We start from the raw sequence: 27,518 nt of genomic DNA on the forward strand, positions 1-27,518 counted from the left end.
TTGAATACATTCAGTGACTTGGCCTCCATAGCCTTCTGCAGTACAGGATTCCACAGGCTCATTAATCTTTGACTGAAGAAATCTGAGTCCTAAATGGCCTACCCTGTATCCTGAGACTGTGACCCCGGTTCAGGATTCCCCAACCAGGGAAAACATTCTCCCTCCATCTAGTCTGTCCGGCCCTGTTCGAAATTTGTACGTTTCAATCCGATCTCCTCTCATCCTCCTAAACTCCAGTGAATTCGGGCCCAGTGGCCTCTCCTGATGGGACAGTTCCACCCACCCCGGTGTCAGCCTCTTGAATCTCCGTTGCACTCTCTCTCCATGTCAAGTATATCCTTTCACCCCTGTTTTTCTTCCAAATGGTACCATAAGATATTTTCTGTCCACTTGAGACAACAAAGCTTCAGTTAAACACCCCTTCCAAAAGAGGACGGGCGGGTTTCTCTGCTATTTCAGAATCGCCGATCAGGCGGAGAATCCATTTTTACGACTGAATCGGGGACGGTGACTGTTTTCGGATGCTCCACCCCCTCCAAAATGGGGCGGGGGGGGAGCTGTGCTGCTAGCCTGGGGGGAGCTTCGGTGAGGGCTGGGGGGACCGGTGGGGGTTGCCCGGGATTGGTGAGGGGGTGGCACTATCTGGCAGGTCAGGTCTGTGCACGGCCGGAGCCGTGTTGTACGGCACGACCATTGCAGGGCGTCGCCCTGCGCATGAGCGGCCACGGACCCGGCATTTCTCCGGCCGTTTAGGAGGCCGGGAGTTTGACCTGGCACGGCTGCTCGCCCCTCGCCGGCCAGACGACCCTCCGGACATAGCCTGGAAATCGGAGATTCCAGCCCGACACCTCTGACAGTGCAGCATCCCTCAATACTACCCAGAGCTTTGTGCTCAAGTCTAAGAGGTGCGACTTGAATCTGTAACCTTCTGATTCAGAGCTTAGAGGGCTACAACTGAATCATGTAATACTGTGGCGATTACATGCTGCATCAACATAGAGTAATGGATGCTGAGAACGATTGAAAAAAGCCGTAATCTAATCAAGCAACTCAGATGATTTATATATAGAATAATAGATACCTGAAAGTGATTACATAGCAGTAATCTAATCAAGGGATCCAGGCATTGTCAGAATATGCGAGCAGAAAGTCTATAACTGTCATTTGAATCCAGAGATTACATTACAGCCTCCAAATCAGCCAATTGTACACCTTGTTTTGGGTTACTGACACTTTTATAAAGGTACTGGATCGATAGCTGTTCAGGACCAGAGAGATGTTAATGATACCATTTGGTACCTTTTTGAAGGAAAAGAACTTTCTCTAGATTAGGGGAACAACATGTACTGTTGGTGTTAGGAGCCGACAGACGGATGATCCGTCTCGGACACTGGACGCGATGCTGCGGGATTCTCGGATGACGGGATCCTCCGCTTCGCCGGCAGCGCGCCCAGGTTTCCCGACGGCGTGAGGTGGCCACAATGGGAGACCCGATTGGCCGGCTGCGGGAACGGAGAATCCCGTTGCCGGGGGGGGGGGGGGGGGGGGGGGGTGCGCCACGCCACGCCGGAAAACGGGACTGGCGGGACGGAGAATCCCGCTGCCGGGGGGGGGGGGGGGGGGGGGGGGTGCGCCACGCCACGCCGGAAAACGGGACTGGCGGGACGGAGAATCCTGCCCCATGGCATTGAAGGGCAGTTTTCCCACTTCAGAGTTCATTCCATCTTCTTCACGTTCCCAGCTGCCACGGGAGCTACGGGATATAGTTTGTGCTCATTGACACGGAGCTTTTGTCCAAACCTTAGCCACTTTTATGCCATTAGCCATTTCTGTAATACTTCATGATGGACACGAAGGAGTAATAGTTGTGAATTAGTAGGGAAATGATCATCGCTTGATGGTGGAAAAGGTTTTGCGCTCTGCATTACGATTTTGCTTTTGTTAGTTGTGGCTTGGATGGAAACTCTTTTATCTCCGTGTCCAAGATTTGCTGGTTGGAACTCACCTCCAGGGATGTGAGCGCAAAATTGAAGGAGTGCCGCACATTTGGAGGTGCTGTCTTTCAGACGAGAGGCTCTGTCTGCCCTCTCAGGTGGACCCTGAAAATCCTGTGGCACTGCTTTGACAAGGAGAAGATCATTTCTTCCTGTTGTCCTGGCTTGTATTCATTTCTCAATCCCCAAACAGATGATCTGGACATTGTCACGTTGCTATCAGTGGGATCTTACTGTGCACAAGGTGGCTGCCAGAGCTCCTCCACTGCAACAGTACTTGACGGCAATTGAAAAGTACTCCATTGGCTGTAACGCGTTTGTGCTGACCTGAGGCCACAAAAGGCGCTATATAAATGCAAGTGTTTCTTTTAGTTTCCCTTTCAATGTAAACCTGTCGTGACTTTTAGGCGTTTCCTTGCCGAGATATTGACCTGCTGTAGAATTGACGTTTTCCCAATGCCAAATGTAGACTTTCATGTTATCGAGACTTGCATTGCTCAGGCGCAGGTTAGTGATTGTGAGGTTTTAGAACTTGCAGGAGGTGGACCAGTTAAAATATGCAGATCCTCAAGGCAGAAATGTAAGCCGGTTGTCCGCCAGTTTGGTCATCGACCTGCAGGATCAGCTCGGGTTAAGTGTGAAGGGTCCCAGATGCTCGGTGTTGAGTCTGGCCTTTTTGGTTCCGACAGCAGAGCCTTGGCACACCGCGAGCCTGCCTGGTTCGAGGATGGGTTCACTGAGCCCGTCCATTATCTCCTCTCCGGAGATGGTAGAACTCCATCAATCAGGTAACTCAACGGGCTTAACAATAGGGGCTTAGGGCCCTTGGGCAGATTGGAGAGGTTGGAGGTGGTAACATTAGAGAAGAAAGATTGAGAGGAGATTTGACTGAGCTTCTCAAAATTAAGAGATAGGGAGAAACCGTTCCCATTGGTGGAAGGATCAAGGACGAGTGGACGTGAATTTGAAGCTCTAAAGGCGAAATGAGGAAAAGCTTTCTCTACGCGACCACAGTGGTTGCCACCTGGAAGGGTCCAGGTAGATTCAACTGTGGCTCAAAAAGGAATTGATAAGCAACTGATTTGCAGGGTTACAGGGCAAGAGCGGATGGGCCCAATGGCCTCCTTCTGCATTCTAACCGTTCTATGATTCGATGATTGCATGATAATGAAGGACAGGAAAAGTCCAGCTGATGCATTAAGCCTGCCCCACAGCACGGTAGCACAGTGGTTAGCACTGTGGCTTCACAGCACCAGGGTCCCAGGTTCGATTCTCGGCTTGGGTCACTGTCTGTGCGGAGTCTGCACGTTCTCCCCGTGTCTGTGTGGGTTTCCTCCGGGTGCTCCGGTTTCCTCCCACAGTCCAAAGACGTGCAGGTTAGGTGGATTGGCCGTGCTAAATTGTCGTTAGTGACCAAAAAGTAAGGCGGGGTTATTGGGTTACGGGGATAGGGTGGAAGTGAGGGCTTAAGTGGGTCGGTGCAGACTCGATGGGCCAAATGGCCTTCTTCTGCACTGTATGTTCTATGTCCATAATAATCGCTTCTTGTCACAAGTAGGCTTCAATGAAGTTACTGTGAAAAGCCCCTAGTCGCCACATTCCGGCGTCTGTTCGGGGAGGCCGGTATGGGAATTGAACCCGTGCTGCTGGCCTTGTTCTGCATTACACACCAGCTGTTTAGCCCACTGTGCTACAGTATTCAGACTAAACCCTTCCTACAGTCTTCCCCTCCACTCCCCATCTAGTAGAATCCTAGAACGGGCCAAAGGTGGCTATTCAGCCCATCATTTCCATGCTGGATCTCTGCAAGAGCAGTTCAGCTAGTCTCACCTCCCCACCTTTTCCCCCTACCCCTAAAAAGTTTCCAATTCCGATACTGATATAGGATGTGATCTAGCCGAATGGGAACAGAGTCCCGTAGCCCGTTTAGCGGTGTGTTTCCTGGCCCTCGGAGAGCTGAGATACACCATACTATTGAAAGGCCATTTGGGCAGATCGGGGACCTGAGCGGGGAACGTGCGACTGAGGAACTCCTCTTGCCGGGACTCCTCAGTGGAGGGAGAGATCAGGACGCCGTTTTTAAATGCTGACCTCCGATGTGACCCCTGAACCACCCAACTCACCTATAAGGGGTCCTCGGCCTCCCCCGCGCTCGATCCCCATCGCAAGAAAAATGGCAGCTCAGCACCACCAGACTGGAAGTTCCCCCACCAGTGCCACCTGGTACCAGGCTTACACCCAGGTGACTCTGCCAGGGTGCTAGGGTTTCCAGGTAGCACCAGCAGTGCCAGGCTGCCACCCTGCACAGAGGGTATGCACCTGGGGGCATCTGATGCCCTAGAAGACCCCCACAAATGCCGTTCCATCTGGTCCCTGTTTCTTTTCCAAAAAATATACTTTATTCATAAAATCTCTAATAAACATTACAGAACATTTCGAATTGTCTTGACTGTACATTTCCATCAAAATTACACCTTCCCTTGACTTTCTTCCATTCAATTGGGATGACTCATGGTAGCATGGTGGTTAGCATCAATACTTCACAGCTCCAGGGTCCCAGGTTCGATTCCTGGCTGGGTCACTGTCTGTGCGGAGTCTGCACGTCCTCCCCGTGTGTGCGTGGGTTTCCTCCGGGTGCTCCGGTTTCCTCCCACAGTCCAAAGATGTGCGGGTTAGGTGGATTGGCCATGCTAAATTGCCCGTAGTGTAAGGTTAATGGGGGGATTGTTGGGTTACGGGTTTACGGGTTACGTGGGTTTAAGCAGGGTGATCATTGCTCGGCACAACATCGAGGGCCGAAGGGCCTGTTCTGTGCTGTACTGTTCTATATCCTTCTTTATGTTACAGTTCTTTCTTAAATATTTACGTTGTCATGTTTCTTTTATGATGTGGATTCATTCACCTGAAGAAGGAGCCGTGCTCCGAAAGCTCGTGTTTGAAACAAACCTGTTGGACTTTAACCTGGTGTTGTAAGACTTCTTACTATGTTTCTTTTATACATTGGAGTATTGAAGACCCGGACCGAGGGGTTTTACACTGTTACCCACCCCTCGGTGTACATTTGCTGGTCAGACCTTACACGGTGGTCGTTCCCCATTGCGCCTTGGCGGCAGCTGCCCCAAGCCTGAGTGCGTCCCTCAGCACGTAGTCCTGGACCTTGGATTGTGCCAGTCTGCAACACTCGGTCAAGGACAATTCTTTGCACTGGAAGATCAGCAAGTTTCGGGCAGACCAAAGAGCGTCTTTCACCGAGTTGATGACCTTCCAGCCGCAGTTGATGTTTGTCTCGGTGTGTGTCCCTGGAAACAGTCCGTAGATCACAGAATCCTGTGTCACTGAGCTGCTCGGGATGAACCTGGACAAATACCACGGCATCTCTCTCCAGACCTTCTTTGCAAAGGCACATTCCACAAGGAGGGGGGTGACCGTCTCATTTCCCCCACAGCCACTCCGAGGGCAGCGCGCGACGGTGCTGAGCCTTCGGATGTACATGAAGAATCTGACAGGGAGGGCCCTTCTCACCACCAGCCAAGCTAGGTCTTGGTGCTTGTTTGACAGTTCTGGTGGTGAGGCGTTCTGCCAGATGACCCTGACAGTCGGTTCAGGGAACCATCCAACGTCCTCCACAGTCTCCTTTTCCCTGAGGGCCTCGAGGACGGGTAGATCCCGGAAGATGGTCCTCACGGCATCTACCGGCCACATCGCGCTGCCTTTCGTGCGTAACGCGGCCTGGAGATCTTTCTTGTGAAAGCCTCTGTTGAACCTGCCTCCACCACACTCTCAGGCAGCACATTCCAGATCCTAACCACTCCCAGCGTGAGAAGGTTTCTCCTCGTGTCCCCATTGCTTTGTTCACCACTCACCTTAAATCTGTGGCATCTCGTTCTTGATGCTTCCACCAACGGGAACAGTTTCTCCTTCTCTACTCTATCCAGACTCCCTCATGATTTTGAACACCTCTATCAAATCTCCTCTTGATCCTCTCTTCTCTAAGGACAATAGCCCCAGCTTCTCCAATTCTTCTTCTAGATTACTACTGCACTCAGTCCACTATCATGTGACTCTCTATTATAATGTGGGCGGTACCATTTCCCCAGCCCTGCGTTAAAAAACTCGGCCAAATACCCGTACACTTCAGATGAGAAAACACCCAGAACTACAAAATGGGGAAATGAGATCTGGAAATTTATATTTCCATAATATATATATTGATAATTTGTGATTAATTCAATCCACAAATTTGTACCGTTAGTCAATGTACTGTAAATTAAACCCACAGATTAGGGTTAGGGTTAGGGTTATTAACTGTGTTAATACAATCACCAACATGGTAAAGGCACAGAGTTCATTTGGGGCCTGTTCTAATCAATAGGACCATCGTTATTACAAACACACTGGTTAATTGTCAGAACTGGGTTTTGTAATTTCATAGAATTTACAGTGCAGAAGGAGGCCATTCGGCCCATCGAGTCTGCTCCGCCATTCAATCATGGCTGATATTTTCTCATCCCCATTTTCCTGCCTTCTCCCCATAACCCCTGATCCCCTTATTAATCAAGAACCTAACTATCTCTGTCTAAAGACACTCAGTGAATTGGCCTCCACAGCCTTCTGCGGCAAAGAGTTCCACAGATTCACCACCCTCTGGCTGAAGAAATTCCTCCTCATCTCTGTTTTAAAGGATCATCCCTTTAGTCTGAGATGGTGTCCTCTGGTTCTAGTTTTTCCTACAAGTGGAAACATCCTCTTCACGTCCACTCTATCCAGGCCTCGCAGTATCTTGTAATTTTCAATAAGATCCCCTCTCATCCTTCTAAACTCCAACAAGTACAGACCCAGAGTCCTCAAACATTCCTCATACGACAAGTTCTTCATTCCAGGATTTTTACCAGTGTTTTGGGGATTCAATCCTTTAATAGCTGGGATCCTGCATCTAAGGGCAATTTATCATGGCCAATCAACCCAACCTGCACAACTTTGGACTGTGGGAGGAAACCGGAGCACCCGGAGGAAACCCACGCAGACACGGGGAGGATGTGCAGACTCCACACAGACAGTGACCCAAGCCGGAATCGAACCTGGGACCCTGGAGCTGTGCAATTGTGCTATCCACAATGCTACCGTGCTGCCCTCAAGAACAAATTAATCTACACTCCATTATTCTACCCTAATCCATGTACCTATCCAATAGCCGCTTGAAGGTCCCTAACGTTTCCGGCTCAACTACTTCCACAGGCAGTGCATTCCATGCCCCCACTACTCTCTGGTTAAAGAACCTACCTCTGACATCCCCTCTATATCTTCCACCATTCACCTTAAATTTATGTCCCCTTTCATCGGGGAAATCAGGTCAGTCTTTCTGTTGGATGGAGGAGGCTGTGGTGGAAGGGGGAGGTGGGGTTGGATGAGGGGATATTTTGTACTCACCGCTGCTGGGTTCACTGTAGTACTGACTGATGTAATTGTTCATGTCGTCCCTCGTGGCTGCTTCTGCAAGATAAAATGTGACAAGTGAAGCACATTGTGGTGCTCTCACTTCAACGGAACTGGGAATCCTATCATCGAGTCTATTCTGGTAAAGCTTGCTTTTAGCTGTTGTCCATCATTATCAGGATCATTTTATCCGTGATATTGCTGAGCGACGTTGACACTGATCACCTGATCCAGAAGTCACCAACTCACTTCTTCCCTCAGTATGTAGGAGTCTCCAATTCATTGCTTGACAATACTTCTAAAGTACTTCACTAGCTGTTGCTGTTTCTAACCGTCACCGTGTTTTGTTGTCTCATCACAACTTGATGAGGCTTTTGGATTGGATTGGATTTGTTTATTGACACGTGTCCCGAAGTACAGTGAAAAGAATTTTTCTGCGAGCAGATCATTAAGTACATGAAAAGAAGAGGAAATACTAGAATATGCATCATAGGGCAACGCAAGGTATACAATGTGATAACACCGGCAACGGGTGAAGCATTCAGGGGTGTAGTGTTAATCAGGTCAGTCCATAAGAGGGTTGTTTAGGAGTCTGGTAACAGCGGGGAAGAAGCTGTTTTTGAGTTTGTTTGTGCGTGTTCCCAGACTCCTGTATCTCCTGCCCGACGGAAGAAGTTGGAAGAGTGAGTAAGCCGGGTGGGAGGGGTCTTTGATTATGCTGCCCGCTTTCCCCCGGCAGTGGGGCAAAGCTTATTCATCTATCTTTGTAATGAAAGTGCATTTTAAAAAAATCTTGCTTGGGTCCTGTTTAGTGCTGAAACATGAATGAGGAATCTGCAGATCTGCCATCCTTACCCAATCTGGCCTATATGTGACTCCAGAACCACAGCAATGTTGTTGACTCTTTTAAAAATAAATTTAGAGTACCCAATTATTTTTTTTCCAATTGAGGGGCAATTTAGCGTGGCCAATACACCTACCATGCACATTTTTGGATTGTGGGGGTGAGACCCCCACAGACACAGAGAGAATGTGCAAACTCCACACACTGACCCAGGGCACAGAATCGAACCCGGGTCCTCGGCACCGTGAGGCAGCAGTGCTAACCACTGCACCACCGTGCCGCCCGTGGTTGACTCTTAACTGCCCCTGACTGAAAGGCCACTCAGTTCAAGGGCATTTAGGGATGGACAACAAATGCTGGGCCCAGTCAGCATCCACATCCTAAGAACGAATTTAAAAAAGACCTTGATTAGGTCGCCCCTCAGTCTTCTCTTTTAATTTAGAGTACCCAATTCTTTTTTTCCAATAAAGGGGCAATTTAACGTGGCCAATCCACCTTCTTTGGGTTGTGGGAGTGAGACCCAAGCAGACACGGGGAGAATGTGCAAACTCCACACGGACAGTGACCCGGGAGCGAAAGCGAGGACCTCGGCGCCGTGGGGCAGCAGTGCTAACCACTGCGCCACCGTGTCGCCCCAGTCTTCTCCTTTCGATCCTTCCCTGGCTCGTTTCCCCCCACATGCAGAGCATCTTCTTTGTAAACCTTCACCGCACCCTCTCCCCTGCCTCTACATCCCAGTTGTAATGTGAGCAGACTGGGTTTTGTTCTGCTCAGAAGTGAGCCCTGCCATTGTACTGACAGCTGTGAGCCTCTGTCCGTTTGGGAAATGAAGCAGGAGAGGCCAGCCCATTACCGAATCCCCCCCGCCCCCCCGAGGGAGACTGAGTGAGATCGCCAACACTGCCCTGCCAGACCTTCCTGGGCCCTGACGGGGTTTGAGAGAAGCCTAGCTCTCCAAATTTGTGCGAGACTGACTGAAGCATGCTGTTGTCCCATATGCTGCCTCTCGTCCTTACAGCTTTGCTTTGTGTTTCCATTCCTTAAGTGCTGTGCAAATCCACTGCTAACTTCCCTGTCATCTCAGTATCGCTCATAGCAAAAATCCTTGTGTGTTTCTCCCATCCCCCCCCGCCCACCTTTCTCTCACAACGTAGGGCCGGAAACTCCAGGTTCAAGTCCCACTTCGGGAATTAACGGCCACAGAAGGTGAGGGGGGGGGGGGGGAGGGGGGGGTGAGGGGACCCTTCCAGTGCACGGCAGGCAGTAAGAGTGGGAGAGTTTCCTGGTCATCCCAACTCCAGAAGCCAGCGGCAAACCACCGCAGTGTTTGCCAAGCACCAATCCAGTGGCAGTCTGTGGTTCCCACTGCCCTCTTCGGGTGTGTTAACTGAAGGAGCAGGAGGAATGCCTGGAGACAGATAGACTATGAATCTTCCCCCACCACCTCTGTCAAGTCCTCTTTTTTTTTTTGCAGCAATATTTGATCCATAATTGGGTTCACATAGAAACATAACCATAAGAAATCGGAGCGGGAATAGGCCATTGAGCCCTTCGAGCCTACCCCGCCATTCAATAACATCATGGCTGTACTTCTACCTCAGGTGGATTGGCCATGCTAAATTGCCCCTTATTGTCCAAATAAGGACAGGTGGGGTTACTGGGATAGGGTGGAGGCGTGGGCCTAGGTAGGGCGCTCTTTCAGAGGGTTAGTGCAGACTCAATGGGCCCAATGGCCTCCTTCAGCGCTTTAGTGATTCTATGATTCTACAAACTCCACTTTCTGGCATGATCCCCATATCCCTCAATTCCCTTTGCTCCCCCCCCCCCCCCCCAAATTCATACTCAATGACAATGGGCAGCAAGGTAGCACAGTGGCTAGCACAGTTGCTTCACAGCGCCAGAGTCCCAGGGTCGATTCCCCGCTGGGTCACTGTCTGTGCGGAGTCTGCACGTTTTCCCCGGGTCTGCGGGGGTTTCCTCCGGGTGCTCCGGTTTCCTCCCACAGTCCAAAGATGTGCAGGTTAGGTGGATTGGCCGTGATAAATTGTCCTTAGTGTCCAGAAAAGGTCAGGAGGGGTTATTGGGTTATAGGGATAGGGTGGAAGTGAGGCTTAAGCGGGTCGGTGCAGACTTGATGGGCTGAATGGCCTCCTTCTGCACTGTGTGTTCTATGTTTTAAGCATCCACAACCCTCTGGGATAGAGAATTTCGCAGATTCACAACCCTCGAAGTGAAGAACTTTCTCTTCATCTGAGCCTGAATTGATTGAGCGCTCATTCTGAGATTTAGGGCGGGATTTAACTAATTGGGAACAGAGTAGCCAGCACGTTTAGCCGCGTGTTTCCCGGCATTCGCAGCTCTGGAGCCCCCGAAGCAACCCCCACCCCAACACCCGCACAGGGCACCCCTGGCTCAATCGCCACTGCATCAATAAATACCAGCCTGGCACCTTGGCAGCACCACTTGGGCACCTTGGCACTGACAGGGAGCCAGTCTGGTACTGTCAGAGTGCCAGCCTGGTAGTGCCAGGGAACCACCTTGCCCAAAGGGTATGCACCTAATGCGACCTTGTGAGCCGTTGTGTAGTAAATGGGGGGGAATTACCGTTTAGCAAATCCACACGTTAAAGTGAGACAGCTAGTTTGTAAAGTTGTGCCCTTAGTCAGAGTAAAGCTCAGTATACATGGAGACACGTGAGTGCCGTTCCATCTCGTTCCCGTTTGTGGAGACCAGTACTGAACGGCCCTCGCCTGAGATTACCGAGGCGCAGGGGCCCGATGCCAACGCCTTGGGAACCTCGAGAAACTGCACATTAAAGGGAAACTAGCTGTCTCACTTTAACGTGTGGATTTGCTAAACGGTAATTCCCCCCCATTTACTACACAACGGCTCACAAGGTCGCATTAGACTTCAGGAGGCGTTGCAAGCGGGGTAGATCCTGGGAGCGAGGCCCCCTGGCTTCTATCGACCACACTGCACCGCGGCGAGCTGGTGCAGCCAGGCTGTAAAGTTGTGCCCTTAGTCAGAGTAAAGCTCAGTATACATGGAAACATAGAAAATAGAAACAGGAGGAAGCCATTCGGCCCTTCGAACCTGTTCCGCCATCCATTATGATCATGGCTGATCATCAAGTTCAATACCCTAATCCTGCCGACCCCCCTCCCATATCCCTTGATCCCTTTAGTCCCAAGGGCTAAATCTAATTCCTTCTTGAAATTACATAACGTTTTGGCCTTAACTGTTTTCTGTGGTAGCGAATGGGTGAAGAAATTTCTCCTCACCTCAGTCCTAAAAGGTTTATCCCTTAGCCTCAAACTATGACCCCCTAGTCCTGGACTTCCCCACCATCGGGAACATTCTTCCTGAATCTATCCTGTCCAATCCTGCATTGTTTTTTTTTTAAATTTAGATTAGCCAATTATTTTTTCCAATTAAGGGGCAATTTAGCGTGGCCAATCCACCTACTCTGCACATTTTTGGGTTGTGGGGGCGAAACCCACGCAGACACGGGGAGAATCTGCAAACTCCACACGGACAGTGATCCAGGGCCGGGATCGAACCTGGGACCTCAGCGCCGTGAGGCGGTTGTGCTAACAACTAGGCCACCGTGCTGCCCTCAATCCTGCATCGTTGACGTTGTGCCTTATCTCGATCCCTGCCCTAAGAAATAGGTGATCAGGAATAGGACCATCTCGTCCGATGTGCTGCAATCTTCAATCCTTCCCACACCCACCCAGATCCGTGTCACCTTTTGAGAGGGGGGTTAAAGTGGGGGGGGGGAGCCCTAGGCCAATTAAGAAAAAAGGATGTGCATTCATATAGTGCCTTTTGTGACCTCAGGATGTCCCTGTGAAGTGCCTTGGGATAACCTGCTGCATTAAAGGGAGCTGCAACAACGCAAGTTGTTGTTGTTTCTGAGAAGGTGCAAAACGAAGGCACGGCGCGACCTGTGATAGCCGTCCACACTCGAAGGGCTTGCAGACGCTCACTGGTACATTCAGAATGACTGGCAGGCAGGCAGACTGGAAAGGGGCTGCTTCTTTTAACACTTTGTGGAGTGTTAAGTGTGCTTCAGGAGATGACATCAAACTGGGAGGAAACCAGGGCATCGCACGAATGTGGAATAAAACAGAAGCGACACCATTATCTTGGGGGTTGAGTGTGAAGATAACTGGGGATAACCCAGATGTGGGCACGATAACCGATCTTTCGTGGTTTCTTATTCATCACCTAGCTCTTGGATTAAAAAAAACAAAATGCCACTTAGCACTTCCTCGTTCAACAGCGCAGCAACAGGGAGAAGGTTTTCCTTCGAGGAGGTTTAAACCACCTTCTGACTATCGCTGCCCCCGAAAAGTGTTCTTCCGTCAATGTCGGAGCCTGCCTCAGTGAACCGGGTTCGCAGCCATCCCCCACCGGGGACTCTGGCCGAGGGCCTCCCTCTGTCACAATAGCGAGCAGGCGGCTGATCAGGGAAACAGATGTTTTCTGTGGAACACTTTCCCCGCAGTACAAGGCCCAAACCACAGAACACTCTGTACCTGAAATAGTTGCACTCTGGAGATGGCAATCGAACCTGACACACAAAGAGAACATAACTGTTTTCCTGGGTTCCATGAAGCATTTAAAAGCTTTTCTGGCTTCTGTTTCCATCTAAATGCCTCCAGTCAGAATTCTGTACTCTGCTAATGTTGGATTTCTAAAGAGATGCCTTGGTGTAGCCTGGGGCCAGTCCCGAGGACCAGATGTGGATATACAAGAGTGGCAGGGGTTGGGCTGGGGAAAAAAGCTTCTCATTCCTGATCCCGCGCTGTGAGGATCTCACTAGACTCGACAAGACAGGCCTTTCGTAGTCCGTGCAATCCTATGGGCGCAGTCAGTGGCTCAATTAAGGGGCAATTTAGCGCGGCCAATCCACCTACCCTGCACATCTTTGGGTTGTGGGGGTGAGACCCACGCAGACACAGGGAGAATGTGCAAACTCCACACGGACAGTGACCCAGGGCCGGGATCGAACCCGGTTCCTCGGTGCCATGAGGCAGCGGTGCTAACCTCTGTGCCACCCCTAAGCGAGTCAGCTGCTGTTGGTAACTATTCGGAGTTTATTCCGGAAACCAGATTGCATCATTTATGCTGCGAACGCTTTGGTGTTAGATTATTAGCGGCAGATACAGGAATGAAAGGACTGTCCTCTACACAGCTCTCAACGGATCTCGATTATCGGACCCAATTGGTCAACCAAGTTTGCCCACGAAATGAGCTCTGAGATTAAGGGGGGATGAATAATTGCTCTTCAAAGCTTTCCTTTTCTCGATGTGCACATCCACAATGTGCTGGGTATCAAGTGACATTTCCTACAAAACTAATGCTTAAAGATTTCATTTTTCTGTCCTCTCATTCCCTGGAAAGGTTCACGTTCATTGTTGAAAAGTCAAAACAGTGGGCGGGATTCCCGATCTCCCAGCCGCGGGATTTTTGGTGGCGCTGGTCGCTGGCAGCGGGATTCTCTTCTCCTCACACTTGTCAATGGGATTTCCCAAAGAAGCTACCCCACTCCGCTGGGATACCCACGGGCAGGCGTGCGCTGCCGGCGGGAACAGGGTATCCCATCGGCCGGAGAATCCCAACCAATATGTTCTGGAAAAAACTCAGCGGCTGTGGCAGCATCTGTGGAGAGAGAAACAGAGGCCGGGATTCTCCGGTATCAGTCCGCCCGCTACCGCTGCTGGCGATGACGGGATTCTCCGGCGCCAGTCCGCCCGCTACCGCTGCTGGCGATGACGGGATTCTCCGGCGCCAGTCCGCCCACTACCGCTGCTGGCGATGATGGGATTCTCCGGCGCCAGTCCGCCCGCTACCGCTGCTGGCGATGACGGGATTCTCCGGCGCCAGTCCGCCCGCTACCGCTGCTGGCGATGACGGGATTCTCCGACGCCAGTCCGCCCGCTACCGCTGCTGGCGATGACGGGATTCTCCGGCATCAGTCCGCCCGCTACCGCTGCTGGCGATGACGGGATTCTCCGGCGCCAGTCCGCCCGCTACCGCTGCTGGCGATGACGGGATTCTCCGTCGCCAGTCCGCCCGCTACCGCTGCTGGCGATGACGGGATTCTCCGGCGCCAGTCCGCCCACTACCGCTGCTGGCGATGATGGGATTCTCCGGCATCAGTCCGCCCACTACCGCTGCTGGCGATGACAGGATTCTCCCGCGCCAGTCCGCCTGCTACCGCTGCTGGCGATGACGGAGTATTTGCCGCTTGGCCCAATCTCCCATTGATTTCAGCAGATGTGGGGAATCTCGCCGCCGTGAACGGACGGAGAATCCGCCCACGGACAATGTTTCGGGTTGTGACCTTTCACCAGAGCTGGGAAAAGATGGGGATGCGCTAGGGATGAGCGGAACAAGGTCCGTGATAGGGTGGGAGGCGGGAGAGACTGAATGACAGGAGAGGTGGTCCGGCAGGACTATGGAGACGGGGCAGGAAAAGGAACAACGGTTTGCTGAGAGGAGGGGGTGCTGCTGTCTGAAAGATGGGTAGAGGTTGCGGTCTGAAATTGGTCAGCTCGGAAGGCTAACAGAAAGATTGGGTGCTGTTCCTCAACCTTACACTGAGCTTCACTGGAACTGTGCAGCAGGCCAAGGACAGAGATGCCAGTGTAAGGGCGAGGTGGAGGGTCACCAGGAGCAATGATGGATGATCCAGGCTGAACCAGAATGATCAGCTGCCCTGAGAAGGTGGCGGCAGAAACTCTTAAACGACTGGGAGCAGTGTGATACGAATCAGAGTCTTGCTGTACAGCAGGCAGCTAAGAGTCAACCATATGGGTCTTGAACAGGGGCCAGACTGGGGAAGGATGGCAATCTTCCATAATAGATATCATAGCATTTACAGTGCAGAAGGAGGCCATTCGGCCCATCGAGTCTGCACCACCTCCACCTTATCCCCATAACCCAGTAGCCCCATCCAACACTAAGGGTAATTTTGGACACTAAGGGCAATTTATCATGGCCAATCCACCTAACCTGCACATCTTTGGACTGTGGGAGGAAACCGGAGCACCCGGAGGAAACCCACGCACACAGGGGGAGGACGTGCAGACTCCACACAGACAGTGACCCAAACCGGAATCGAACCTGGGACCCTGGAGCTGTGAAGCAATTGTGCTCTCCACAAGGCACAGTAAGTGAATTGGGTTAGTTTTCTTTTCAGCTTCACGGCTTCTGCTTCTAGGTTTAAATCTCAAAATTGAATTTAAATTTCCCTTGTTGTCATGGTGAAATGCGAACTCATGGCTCAGGATTATTATTCCAGGTCCCCGAACACAATTCCAGTAACTCGGCCACAACATTATCTCCCTCAATCTTTACATCAGCAAGTTTTAAAATCTCAAGCATGGATTTGATTAGCCTTCTGTTTTCCTGCACTCCCTTTCAACATTGATGCCTGACATATTCTATAGGTTAGTATATGGATCAGTGTGACTGACACTATGGGTTAGTATATGGATTAGTGTGACTGACACTATGGGTCAGTATATGGGCCAGTGTGACTGACACTATGGGTTAGTATATGGATCAGTGTGACTGACACTATGGGTTAGTATATGGGTCAGTGTGACTGACACTATGGGTCAGTATATGGGCCAGTGTGACTGACACTATGGGTTAGTATATGGGCCAGTGTGACTGACACTATGGGTCAGTATATGGGTCAGTGTGACTGACACTATGGGTCAGTATATGGATCAGTGTGACTGACACTATGGGTCAGTATATGGGCCAGTGTGACTGACACTATGGGTCAGTATATGGATCAGTGTGACTGACACTATGGGTCAGTATATGGGTCAGTGTGACTGACACTATGGGTCAGTATATGGGTCAGTGTGACTGACACTATGGGTCAGTATATGGATCAGTGTGACTGACACTATGGGTCAGTATATGGGCCAGTGTGACTGACACTATGGGTCAGTATATGGATCAGTGTGACTGACACTATGGGTCAGTATATGGGCCAGTGTGACTGACACTATGGGTCAGTACATGGATCAGTGTGACTGACACTATGGGTCAGTATATGGGCCAGTGTGACTGACACTATGGGTCAGTACATGGATCAGTGTGACTGACACTATGGGTTAGTATATGGGCCAGTGTGACTGACACTATGGATTAGTATATGGGCCAGTGTGACTGACACTATGGGTTAGTATATGGATCAGTGTGACTGACACTGTGTTTTTCCAAAGATAAATCCAATCCAAATATACATAGTGAAGGAGTTAATTTTATTAAATAATTAGTGCTGGTAAGCGATTAGTATATTGTATACATATTAGTATATTAGAAGGCAGATACGCATTCATTTTAGTAAACACCTTGAGACATACTAGTGAGATGAACGCTGACGAAAGGAAGTCTAGTCTGATGTATGTTTTGTCGGGTGCAAATGTGAAGTTGCAAAATGGAATTGGGGTATTGAAGAATTTGATCAGGCATTAATGGAAAATTGATAAGACCTCGAAGAATGATTTACTCCCAATCCCTTGTTGCCTGTTTAACTACAATCCAAAGTCACATCTTCAATTATCAGTGATTGCTGACGTACTGCATGCCGGGCAGTGTGTTACTCGGGCGGCATGGTAGCACCGTGGTTAGCACTGTTGCTTCACAGTGCCAGGGTCTCGGGTACGATTCCCGGCTTGGGTCACTGTCTGTGCGGAGTCTGCACGTTGTCTGCGTGGGTTTCCTCCGGGTGCTCCGGTTTCCTCCCACAAGTCCTGAAAGATGTGCTTGATTGGTGAATTGGATATTCTGAATTCTCCCTCCCTGTACCCGAACAGGCGCCGGAGTGTGTCGACTAGGGGCTTTTCACAGTAACTTCATTGCAGTGGCAATGTAAGCCTACTTGTGACAATAATTTTTATTTTTTTTATAAATTTAGATTACCCAATTATTTTTTCTATTAAGGGGCAATTTAGCGTGGCCAATCCACCTACTCTGCACATTTTTGGGTTGTGGGGGCGAAACCCACGCAGACACGGGGAGAATGTGCAAACTCCACACGGACAGTGACCCAGAGCCGGGATCGAACCTGGGACCTCAGCGCCGTGAGGCGGTTGTGCTAACCACTAGGCCACCGTGCTGCCCTCACTTGTGACAATAATAAAGATTATTTATTTAACATGGCTGGCAATGTCACCAGGAATTCGAGATAACTACAACACAAGGCAGATGGTTGTTTGCTGTCCAAAGTCCTGAATGAAGGGGTTATTGACCCAGGTGCTCAGTTTCAGTGCTGACTCACTGTGCTCCTAACACTGAAATAGTAGCTGTATCTGGAGCACACTCGTGTCTCCCGGGTCACGGGCAGCACGGTGGCGCAGTGGGTTAGCCCTGCGGCCTCACGGCGCCGAGGTCCCAGGTTCGATCCCGGCTCCGGGTCACTGTCCGTGTGGAGTTTGCACATTCTTCCCGTGTTTGCGTGGGTTTCACCCCCACAACCCAAAGATGTGCAAGTTAGGTGGATTGGCCACGCTAAATTTCCCCTTTAATTAGAAAAAATGAATTGGGTACTCCAAATTGAAAAATAAAGGTCTCCCGGGTGACTGAATATACAATGGAAATGCTCAGTCCCAGGGCCCACACTTTTCTAGCCGCTGATTTGGTGGACGGCAATCTTCCAATGTACATTTGTATGATGATTCTGTCATCAGAAAATCTAGTCCTATATATCAGCTATTAAGTTCAAACCTCAGAGATTTGAATCACATATTGATAGTTTTAACCAGGATATCAGTTCAGGAAAAGCTCTGATTTTACACATTAAAAACCGTATTTCTGAATATTATTTGTCTGCCTTTATATTGCAGTTCAGCACTCTGCTGGTGTGATCTATTGTCATTCTAATTAAAGCACTGTCTGATCTGTCATTAAAGAGTTTGGACAGTTTGTGAAAACGCAACATTTTTAGAGTATAGGAATGATGGATGAGACAATTGAGGATTTTGAGGTACACTTGCAATGTCTAACCTGGAGGATTAGAGGGTATTTGTTGATGTGATCCATGTGGACTTAGAGTGGACATTTCAGCTCCTGCACAGGAAACTGTTGGCAAGGATGAAAATGCGTGAATTGAATTGGGGAAACATTGTGACAGGGGCTGGTAATTGTTAGAAGGTACACATTACCACACGGAACATTCCCTTTATTCCCCCCCCCCCTCTCCTGGGAGGGATGGATGGGATGTCCTCGGATTGGTGGGCCTGCGACATGTGATGTGCAGCAGAGATCTGTGGTGGGGCCTCGGACCTTTGTCACGAGTGTCAATGTGTTGGATGAGGGAGTGGAGAGTTGGGTGTCCAGTTCTGTTCCAAGGGACAGTGGCTTGGGTCCATGAGTGCAGGAAGTTACAATGCAGAATAAGCTGAGAGAATGGTAGATGGAGTTCGGTGTGCGAGGGGTGGGTGTGATCGTCTGTTTTGAATCTGCAAATGATTGAGGGGAGTATTTCCTTAATGGTGTGAGATTGAGCTTTGGGTGAGGGGGGGGGGGGGGGGTGCAGGGGAATTTGGGTCTCCACGTGGACAACTCACTAGAAACACAAACAGACAAATGGAATGTTGACCTTAATCTTAAAATTGTTGGGGTACAAAAATGGGCGGCACGGTAGCACAGTGGTTGGCACTGTTGCTTCGCAGCTCCAGGCACCTGGGTTCAATTCCCGGCTTTGGTCACTGTCTGTGTGGAGTCTGCACGTTCTCCCGCCTTCTGCGTGGGTTTCCTCCGGGTGCTCCGGTTTCCTCCCACAAATACTGGAAGACGTGCTGTTGGGTGAATTGGACATTCTGAATTCTCCCTCCGTGTACCCGGACAGGCGCCGGAATGTGGCGACGAGGGGATTTTCACAGTAACTTCATTGCAGTGTTAATGTCAGCCTACTTGTGACAATAATAAAAGATTATAGAACAAAGTGTAGCTGCAGTTGGACAAGACCTTAGTCAAATCCCATCTGGAGCACAGGGCAACAAATGTCAAAAATCCCCATTTTAAGTGTCCAAAGTGGTCTTGTTTTAAATGGGCTTTACTTTTTAAGCCTGGGTTCCATCCATTTTAAGTGCAGTGTTCCACATTATAAAGTGTGTGCACAAAGTGATGGCTCCATTACATCCCGAGACTGCCTTGGGATGGGTGCCATTTTGTCCTTTCTCTACATTCGAGGAATATCGGGTGGAGGGGGGGGGGTTTGTTGCTGTATTTTCAGGTGACACCCCCCCCCAATACTAAACCAAACTTCATGTTTAAACTGTTTTTTATTACTGTACCCTGTACTATTTGAAGAATTCTGTGTGGTGCAGTGCTTCCATTTTTACGTAGATTTTTCTGGCCAATGTCGGTCCTCAGGAACCTAACTCTGGCTTTGACACTGATTCCTCTGGGAAACCGTGCTTCACTTCATGGGGTTTCACCTAAAGTGGCGATTTTCAGGGACCCAAACTGAGTGTGGATTCCCTGTGTTGACATTGGAGAGGCTACTGCAGATAATCAGGAGAATGAAACCAGGTTTTAAGGAATGAATTCTGAGACAGCTTCCATACACATGGTTTGCACTCCCTCGAGTTTACAAGGTTTGTGGAATCACCTCCTTGAGGTCCTTGAAATGGGAAAAGGAGACATTGTTTCGTCGGCAAGGAATCCAAAACGAGGAAATTGTAAAATTGGAGCTTTGCGACTTCATCGGAAAAATCAGGAAACACTTTTCCTCAAAAAAGGTAAATCTGTGGCTCCCTCCTCCATAAATACGGGTTGAAGGGTTATGGAGAACGGGCAGGATGGTGGAGTTGAGGCCAGGATGGGATCAGCCATGATCACATTGAGGGTGTCAGGCTCGGGAGGCTAACTTGCCGACTCCCGCTCCTAAGTCACGTGTTCCAGGGAGGAGATGCTCTGGCTGATTTTGCAATCCAGCTCTTGGCTGTAACATTGTAGGGAGCAGACGAGGAACATATCAGACATAATAAAATGGTAGAGCAGACTCGGTGGGCCGAATGGCCTAATTCTGCTCCTATATCTTCTGAACTTATGGTTCTGCAGGTTGATAATCAGTCCAACCACCCCCCCCCCCCCCTCCCCATCCCCCATCATAAACCCCCCCCCCCCCCACCAACATTAAACCTTGATGGGGTGTTGGGGAAACGCTTAGTTCCTTACTTTGGGTTTGGCGCGGGTCGACGATGTTGTCGGGGCTCTCGTCGTCGGACGCTCCAGTCGCTGATCCGTCCACCACCTGAAACTTGCTGCTCTGCTTGTCCCAGACGTGGTGCATCTCCAGGGCAGCCTCCCTCTCGGCGGCGAGGTCCAGGTCCTGCTGGGCAAGGTGGGCTCGCAGCTGCCTGATCTCAAACTACACAGAGCAGAGACAGAAAGCGGAGGCACGTTACCACACAAGGAACTTGCTGTTGTCACAGAAAGATTGGTGTTTACGCAGAAGCCTTTCACTGGATACACTTTTCAGAGACTTTTCTAGGTCGGCAGTGTTATATGTTTTAAAGGTGTGATTCGCCTCGGTTACGAGACTGGCTTCGAAGTGTGCAGCAGAGTTTGAAATCCCCCTGTAAGCACAAAATATTTACATCCAACTTCGAGCCGCTTCTGTGGCGTCTGTTTGCTTTGCTCTGAGTTCACACCCGGCCTCAACTAATCAAGTGCAGTGAACATAGATTTTTTAAAAAACAATTTAGTGTATCCAATTTCCCCCCCCCCCCCAATTAAGGGGCAATTTAGCGTGGCCAATCCACCTATCCTGCACATCTTTTGGGTTGTGGGGGTGAGACCCACACAGACACGGGGAGAATGTGCAAACTCCACATGGACAGTGACCAGGGCCGGGATTGAAACTTGGTACCTCGGCGTCGTGAGGCAGCAGTGCTAACCACTGCAGCCACCGTGCCGCCCTGCAGTGAACGTAGATCAGTTACCAGACACATATGATTGAACACAGAACAATCAAACAATCAAATGAAGCTACAGGGAGAGAAGTGGCTGGTGAAGTGGTTTGAAAAGAGAGATCTAAAATTGCTTGATGGTTCCGTGATGCTGCAGTGGCTTGGCTGTGCCGGGGGAGAGGAGGGGGGGGGGGGGGGTTTAACGTGGCAGGGGCACTGGTGGATTAGAAAGAAAACAAAGATCTGCATTTGTATAGCACCTTCCAGCTCATTTCAAGCATGTCACAGAATGATACAGCGCAGAAGACGCCCTTCAGCCCATCGAATCTGCACTGACGCACCTGACCCGCCGACCTAATCCCATTTACCCGCACTTGGCCCATAGCCTCGAATGTTAAGACGTTGCCAAGTGCTCATCCAGGTACTTTTTTAAAGGATGTGAGGCAACCCACCTCTAGCACCCTCCCAGGCAGCGCGTTCCAGACCGTCACCACCCTCTGGGTAAAACGTTTTCCCTAAATTCTCCTTCTGCCCCTGATCTTGAACCTGAAGTACTCTACTGAACTATTGTGACGTAAGGAACACCTGCAGCCAAAGTGCACACAGCAAGATCCCACAAACAGCAATGTGAAAATGACCAGATTGGTCTATTTTTTTTAGTGATGTTGGTTGAAGGACAAATGCCAACCAGGCAAATTGCGCACAACAGTGTGGTTTTAGTTGGTTAAGTAACAGGGGTTGGGTTTGGGGGATAGAATTGTGCTGGAGTCCCTGGCTACAGTGTGTGCGCTGGACAGGGGAACAGTCAAAAATCTAATTCAATGCAGCACCTGCACGTGACAGGGTGTGTGAATTGTGCAGAACTCAAGAAGCACAGCCTGCTCCTAAGGAAAGAGGCATTTCCTCGATAAGAGCCTGGTATTAATCAGCTGGTGTGAGTTTGCTGCCCCCTGCTGTTAGCTAATTGTAGTGCAGCAGCTACACCGAGCCGATGAAGGAGCCAGCTTATCCAGGGGCCTGGGTTTTGGGGTCGTCAGGCGGGCTGGATCAGCAGGAGTGCGGCAGGTACACCAGCAATCTCCTGTGGAATCTCCTGTGGACCCAGAACACACACCGGGAGTGCTGGCAATGGCTGGAGCCGATTGTCCCCCCCCCCCCCCCCCCCCCCCCCCCCCCCATCCGCTGTTAGCTTCTGGCTGCTGCTCAGTACTCAAGAGTTCTGTTCCTCTCCCAAAGTATCCAATTATTGGATACTTAACATCAGTTTGACATGTAATTGGAATGTCTCTTAATCCATTCCTATCATCCGCCCCCACCTTCTCAGATGAATGCCTGAGGGACCTCTCCGTTCCGGCCCTCTCCTCCTCCTCTGTGTCATGACGTGCAGATAATGACATACAGACAGGCACAGACATGCAGCTAATGAACACAGAGAACAGGACATGACCAATGAGCAGGCAGGACACTCAGGGGTAGTATCTCACTATAAAAGGCATGAGGCATTCACACTCCGCCTCTTTCCACTGATGAACATCTACAGAGTGAGTCAGGGTGTATGTACAGTATCACACCTCCGGCACGTGGCTAAGAGCTAGTCTGGTTCAGTCGGACAGAGTAACCACACTAAGGTTAGCAGAGAGTCGAACTCATTGAGAACTGTGCTACTGGTTTAATAAATCAGATTGAGCTAACTTCAAGGTCTGGAGTATCTTTTGGTTAAAGCTGCATCCAGTTGCAGCCAGTGTTATCCAAGAGTACATAACACAACACTCTGAAGAGGTCCTTCTTTTAGAGTATGCTCGACCCATGTCTGAACTTCTGCTTGCACGGGTTTGAACAATGAATGGCCCTGTTTGCCTCTGTGACAGATTTAACCTTCCTGGAGTTATCCAGGTGAACAGAACATATTCCAAAAATAAACAGTGATCCCCATGGTCCCAACTCACTTCAACATTCCTAACTCCTCGGCTCTACACCATCTTCTGGGCCGTTCATCCTGTCCTGGATGATCGAAAAACGTCAAGGCCGCCTGGCTGAATGGCGAAGTGCTCAAGCGCGCCGGGATGCTCAAAAACTCAGGCATGTGTTGCTTTTTAAAATAGCTGTAATTAACCCTTTAACTGCTGGCGAGCTGGCTAGCAACTTTCGGGCAGGTCCACCAACCGGAATACCGCGAGGCGGACCAAAGACGTCGGCAATTTCTCCCGATGTCATCGCGCCCCGCTTAGCAATCCCTTCTGACCTCCTTGTGCCCTCAGGCTGGATAAATTCAGGCCATGGTCAAAATGATCAGCGGGATTTATATTTCCAAATTTCTCGGCCGATCTTTGAAGGTTTCTCACAGAACATAGAACATATAGTGCAGAAGGAGGCCATTCGGCCCATCGAGTCTGCACCGACCCACTTAAGCCCTCACTATCCCCCTAACCCAATAGCCCCTCCTAACCTTTTGGTCACTATGGTCAATTTAGCACGGCCAATCCACCTAACATGCACGTCTTTGGACTGTGGGAGGAAACCGGAGCACCCGGAGGAAACCCACGCAGACACGGGGAGAACGTGCAGACTCCGTACGGACAGTCACCCGAGGCCGGAATTGTACCCGGGTCCCCGCCGCTGTGAGGCAGCAGTGCTGCCCACTGTGCCGCTTTAACCTGTCTTATTGCCAAACAGTTTGGTTTCCATTGCTGTTCAGTATATCTGAATTTTAACCATTTGGTGTTTTCGCCGTGACCTCTTTCTGTGCATCCTGTCTGATCTATTGAGCTCGCTTGATGGGAATGGGTTAAAACTGACAATCGCTGAGTGGCAGCTGGATCAGTTTAACATTGGAAACCTACTGGTATATCTCAGCCTCTGGTATACAATCCTTTCCTCAGACACTGATTTCCTGATACTTAAAATTAGCTTTTAAAAGTCACTTTCCCTCTGTCTAATGTATCTTTTTCCTCCGGCTTACTGATCTCCTGCCTGTGGTTTGTAGCATAAGGAATGTATTTTGGCAGGAGATGAAGTGACCAGACGAGGTGACAGATTGGCCTAAATACCCAACTGGTTCCCTAATCTTCTTCGGGAAAGGACATCGACTGTCAGGTGCCCAGCATTCCCCTGCGATGAAAAGGAATCACAGAATCTCTACAGTGCAGAAGGAGGCCATTCGGCCCATCGAGTCTGCACCGGCCCACCGAAAGAGCACCCTAACTCGGCCCACTCCCCCAATCTATCCCCGCAACCCCTCCTAACCTGCACACACTTTGGATTCTTACATCCAGCTGGTCTGATGTACTTGTGACTCCAGTCACATTCTGCTTATAACGGACTCAGGGCACCAAATGAGGCCGTGTCAGCATCACTACCATCCCGTGAGGAACCTGACATCGCAGAAGAGGGTCCGTAATGGCTCTTTGAAACGGCGATCCAATTTGTCGCAGGCACTATGGTGATATCACGGTTGTGTTGTAATTCACCGACTGACCACTAGGAGTCTCATTAGTACATAAGTGAATGTTAGAGTCCGTGACCCCCCTCAGACTGGCTGGAGGAAGCTGAAGAGAGAGGTTGCTTGTGCTAGATGTTATTGTTATTCGTCTGTTGTTTTGTACATAGTTTAGCCACAGTTAATGTTAATACACCTTTTATAGCTTTAGCTGCAAGTGTTCTTGTAATAGAAATCAGACCATCCGACAAGAACGTTACAGACAGCTCCCTGCACTTTCCCCAGAACTTATTTCTTTTTAAACCTAATATATTTAATTGCCTTTGAAAAGTTACGACTGAATCTGCTTCTTCCAGACCAGAGTTTAAAGAAACATGTTTTTGTTTTGTGGGACGTGGGCGTTGCTGGCAGGGTCATTTGTTGCCCATCCCTAATTGGCCTTGAAGTGAGGGTTTCGCCCGGTCATTTCACAGAGGGCAGTTAACAGTCAACTACGTTGCTGTGGGTCTGGAGTCACATGTAGGCCAGACCAGGTAAGGACGGCAGATTTCCTTCCCTGACGGACATTAGTGAACCAGATGGGTTTTTGCAACAATCAATGCCAGTTTGATGGTAATGGCCATCAGTACTGGGACTAGCCTTTCGACTCTAGATTTGATTAATTGGATTTAAATTCCACCAGTTGCCGTGGTGGGATTTGAACCCATGTCCCCACGAGCATTAGCCTGGGTACTCTGGATCACCAGTTCAGTGATGTTACCACTGCCCCACCGTCGCGCCAGCCTGAAACAAAATTGGCCTCATCTTCCCCAATTGTCTTCTTTTCGCTCTCAAGTACCAATGTGAGACTTAAACCACAATCGTCCCGCTCAAGAGGATGAAAAAGATTCTGCGTCACTTTTTCGAAGATGAGCTGGAGAATCCTCCCCTGGTGACCCCGTCAATATTTACCCCCCCCCCCCCCCAAAACAACATCGCTGGCCACCATCTCATTGTCTGTTGGGAGCTTGCTGTGCACAAATTGATTGCTGCACTGATGAATGCCTTGTGAAAGGCATTCTATAAATGCTGGCTCTCTTCCCCCCCCCCCCCCAAATATACTCACTGCTTGTTCTTGGCAGACCTGGGTGAGCCGTTCGAGTTGCTCCTCCCGGACCTGTTTGGCCTTCTCGTATTGCTGCACGGTCATCTCCATCTCCACCTTTACCGGCAGCACGTAAGCTGAAAGAGTGAGAGCCACACGCTTGTTAGAGGCGGATCACAAGAGCGAGGAGCAAGACAGATCGCGGGGACCCTCAACAACACGCTGCCTGTTTACGTCCAGCGTGTGGTTCACCGGTATCGTTCTCCCGCCAGCGCGGAGGATGGCGGCGCAGACAGGATAGAGAAGGGTTTCGATTGGTTGGTGAAGGAGAAGCTGTTTCCCGGAGACAGCGGGCTTCTGAAGCAGGGGACACCGTTTTAAGGTCATTTGCCAAAGACTCAGAAAGGGAGGTGAGAAGACATTGGCCAGGATTCCCCCTCTCCCCCTCCACACCCATTATGTAGCATGTTTTCCTGCGACGGGCATTTCTCTAACTCGCCAGATCGGTCGAGAATTCATTCTGCGCCTATCGTAAACTCATTTGTGCCCCAGGGCTGTTGGAGAGAGTATTTGAGCCCATGTTGCCAACTAACACGAGATGCCTCTTACCTCCGAAAGTTCTGTAATCAGGGGCGGAATTCAAGGACCCCCCGCAGAGTCGGGGAATTGCCCGGGGCCGGCGTAAATCCCGCCCCCGCCGTGGCCAGAATTCTCTGCCACCTGGGAATCGGCGGGAGCGGGAATCATGCCGCGCCGATCGGCGTGCCCCCCCCACGGCAATTCTCCGGCCCACGATGGGCAGGCGGGCCAGTGCCGTGGGGGGCACTCTTTTTCTTCCACCGCCGTCACGGCCTCCACCATGCGGGAGGCGGAAGAGACCCCCCCCTACCGCGCATGCGCCGGTGGTGACATCAGCGGCTGCTAACGCACCGGCGCATGCGCGATCCGGTGAAGGCCTTTCGGCCAGCCCCGGTGCCGTGCGGCGGGTGTCAAAGGGCGATGGCACCGGTTTTGGCGCCAGTCGGAGTGGTGCCAACCACTCCAGCGCGGGCCTAGCCCCTAAAGGTGTGGAGAATTCCGCACCTTTGGGGAGGCCCGATGCCGGAGTGGTTGGCGCCACTCCGCAACGCCGGGACCCTCCGCCCCGACGGGTAGGGGAGAATCCCGGCCCAGAGGTTTCCTAAACGTTCTCTATTTTGTTGACACCATTCCTGTCGCCGACTCTCCAGCGCGTGCAACCCCAAAATCTCATCCCGTGACCCCACTGGGGGTCACGATCCCTAGTGCCGTTGAATAGAATCCCTACATTCGGCCCATCGGGTCTACACCGACCCTCTGAAAGAGAACCCCAACTAGGCCCCCACCCCCATCTCCGTAACCTGCGCATTTTTGGACTGTGGGAGGAAACCGGAGCACCCGGAGGAAACCCACGCAGACACGGGGAGGACGTGCAGGCTCCGCACAGACAGTGACCCAAGCCGGGAGCCGAACCCGGGACCCTGGAGCTGTGAGGCAGTGTGGGAAGCCCTGATCTGAACTGCGCAAGGTGACAGCTGGGGCCCAGAGTATAATGCTCTCACTACCAATGCAGTTGAGGGGCTGTATATGCTGTCAATACCATGTCTGCATGGTTGCATGCGCGGCTGCCATCCTTATGGGGGCAATGCGCGGTGATCACTGGAATTCAAATATTACAGCACCGACGGCAGACTCGCTCAGGTGTACCACTGTCTCCTTCATCTGTTCTGATTTCCTTACATTTCCTGATTTCCAAGACCTT

General features: G+C 50.6%; 1 protein-coding gene across 3 annotated transcripts in view; it reads right to left on the reverse strand.

Annotated features, from left to right (window-relative positions):
* tmem266 (transmembrane protein 266) overlaps window positions 1-27,518 on the reverse strand; it is a 154,595-nt gene that overhangs the window by 1,848 nt on the left and 125,229 nt on the right. For all 3 annotated transcript variants that reach the window (XM_038784437.1, XM_038784438.1, XM_038784436.1), the window contains 3 exons: window positions 25,760-25,875; window positions 20,485-20,677; window positions 7,422-7,484 (listed from right to left, as the gene is read on the reverse strand). In XM_038784437.1, coding sequence (XP_038640365.1) covers window positions 7,422-7,484; window positions 20,485-20,677; window positions 25,760-25,875 — 372 coding nt within the window. The remainder of the gene's footprint in view (window positions 1-7,421; window positions 7,485-20,484; window positions 20,678-25,759; window positions 25,876-27,518) is intronic.

This window comes from Scyliorhinus canicula, chromosome 24 (assembly GCF_902713615.1).
Source record: "Scyliorhinus canicula chromosome 24, sScyCan1.1, whole genome shotgun sequence".
Lineage (NCBI taxonomy): Eukaryota > Metazoa > Chordata > Chondrichthyes > Carcharhiniformes > Scyliorhinidae > Scyliorhinus > Scyliorhinus canicula.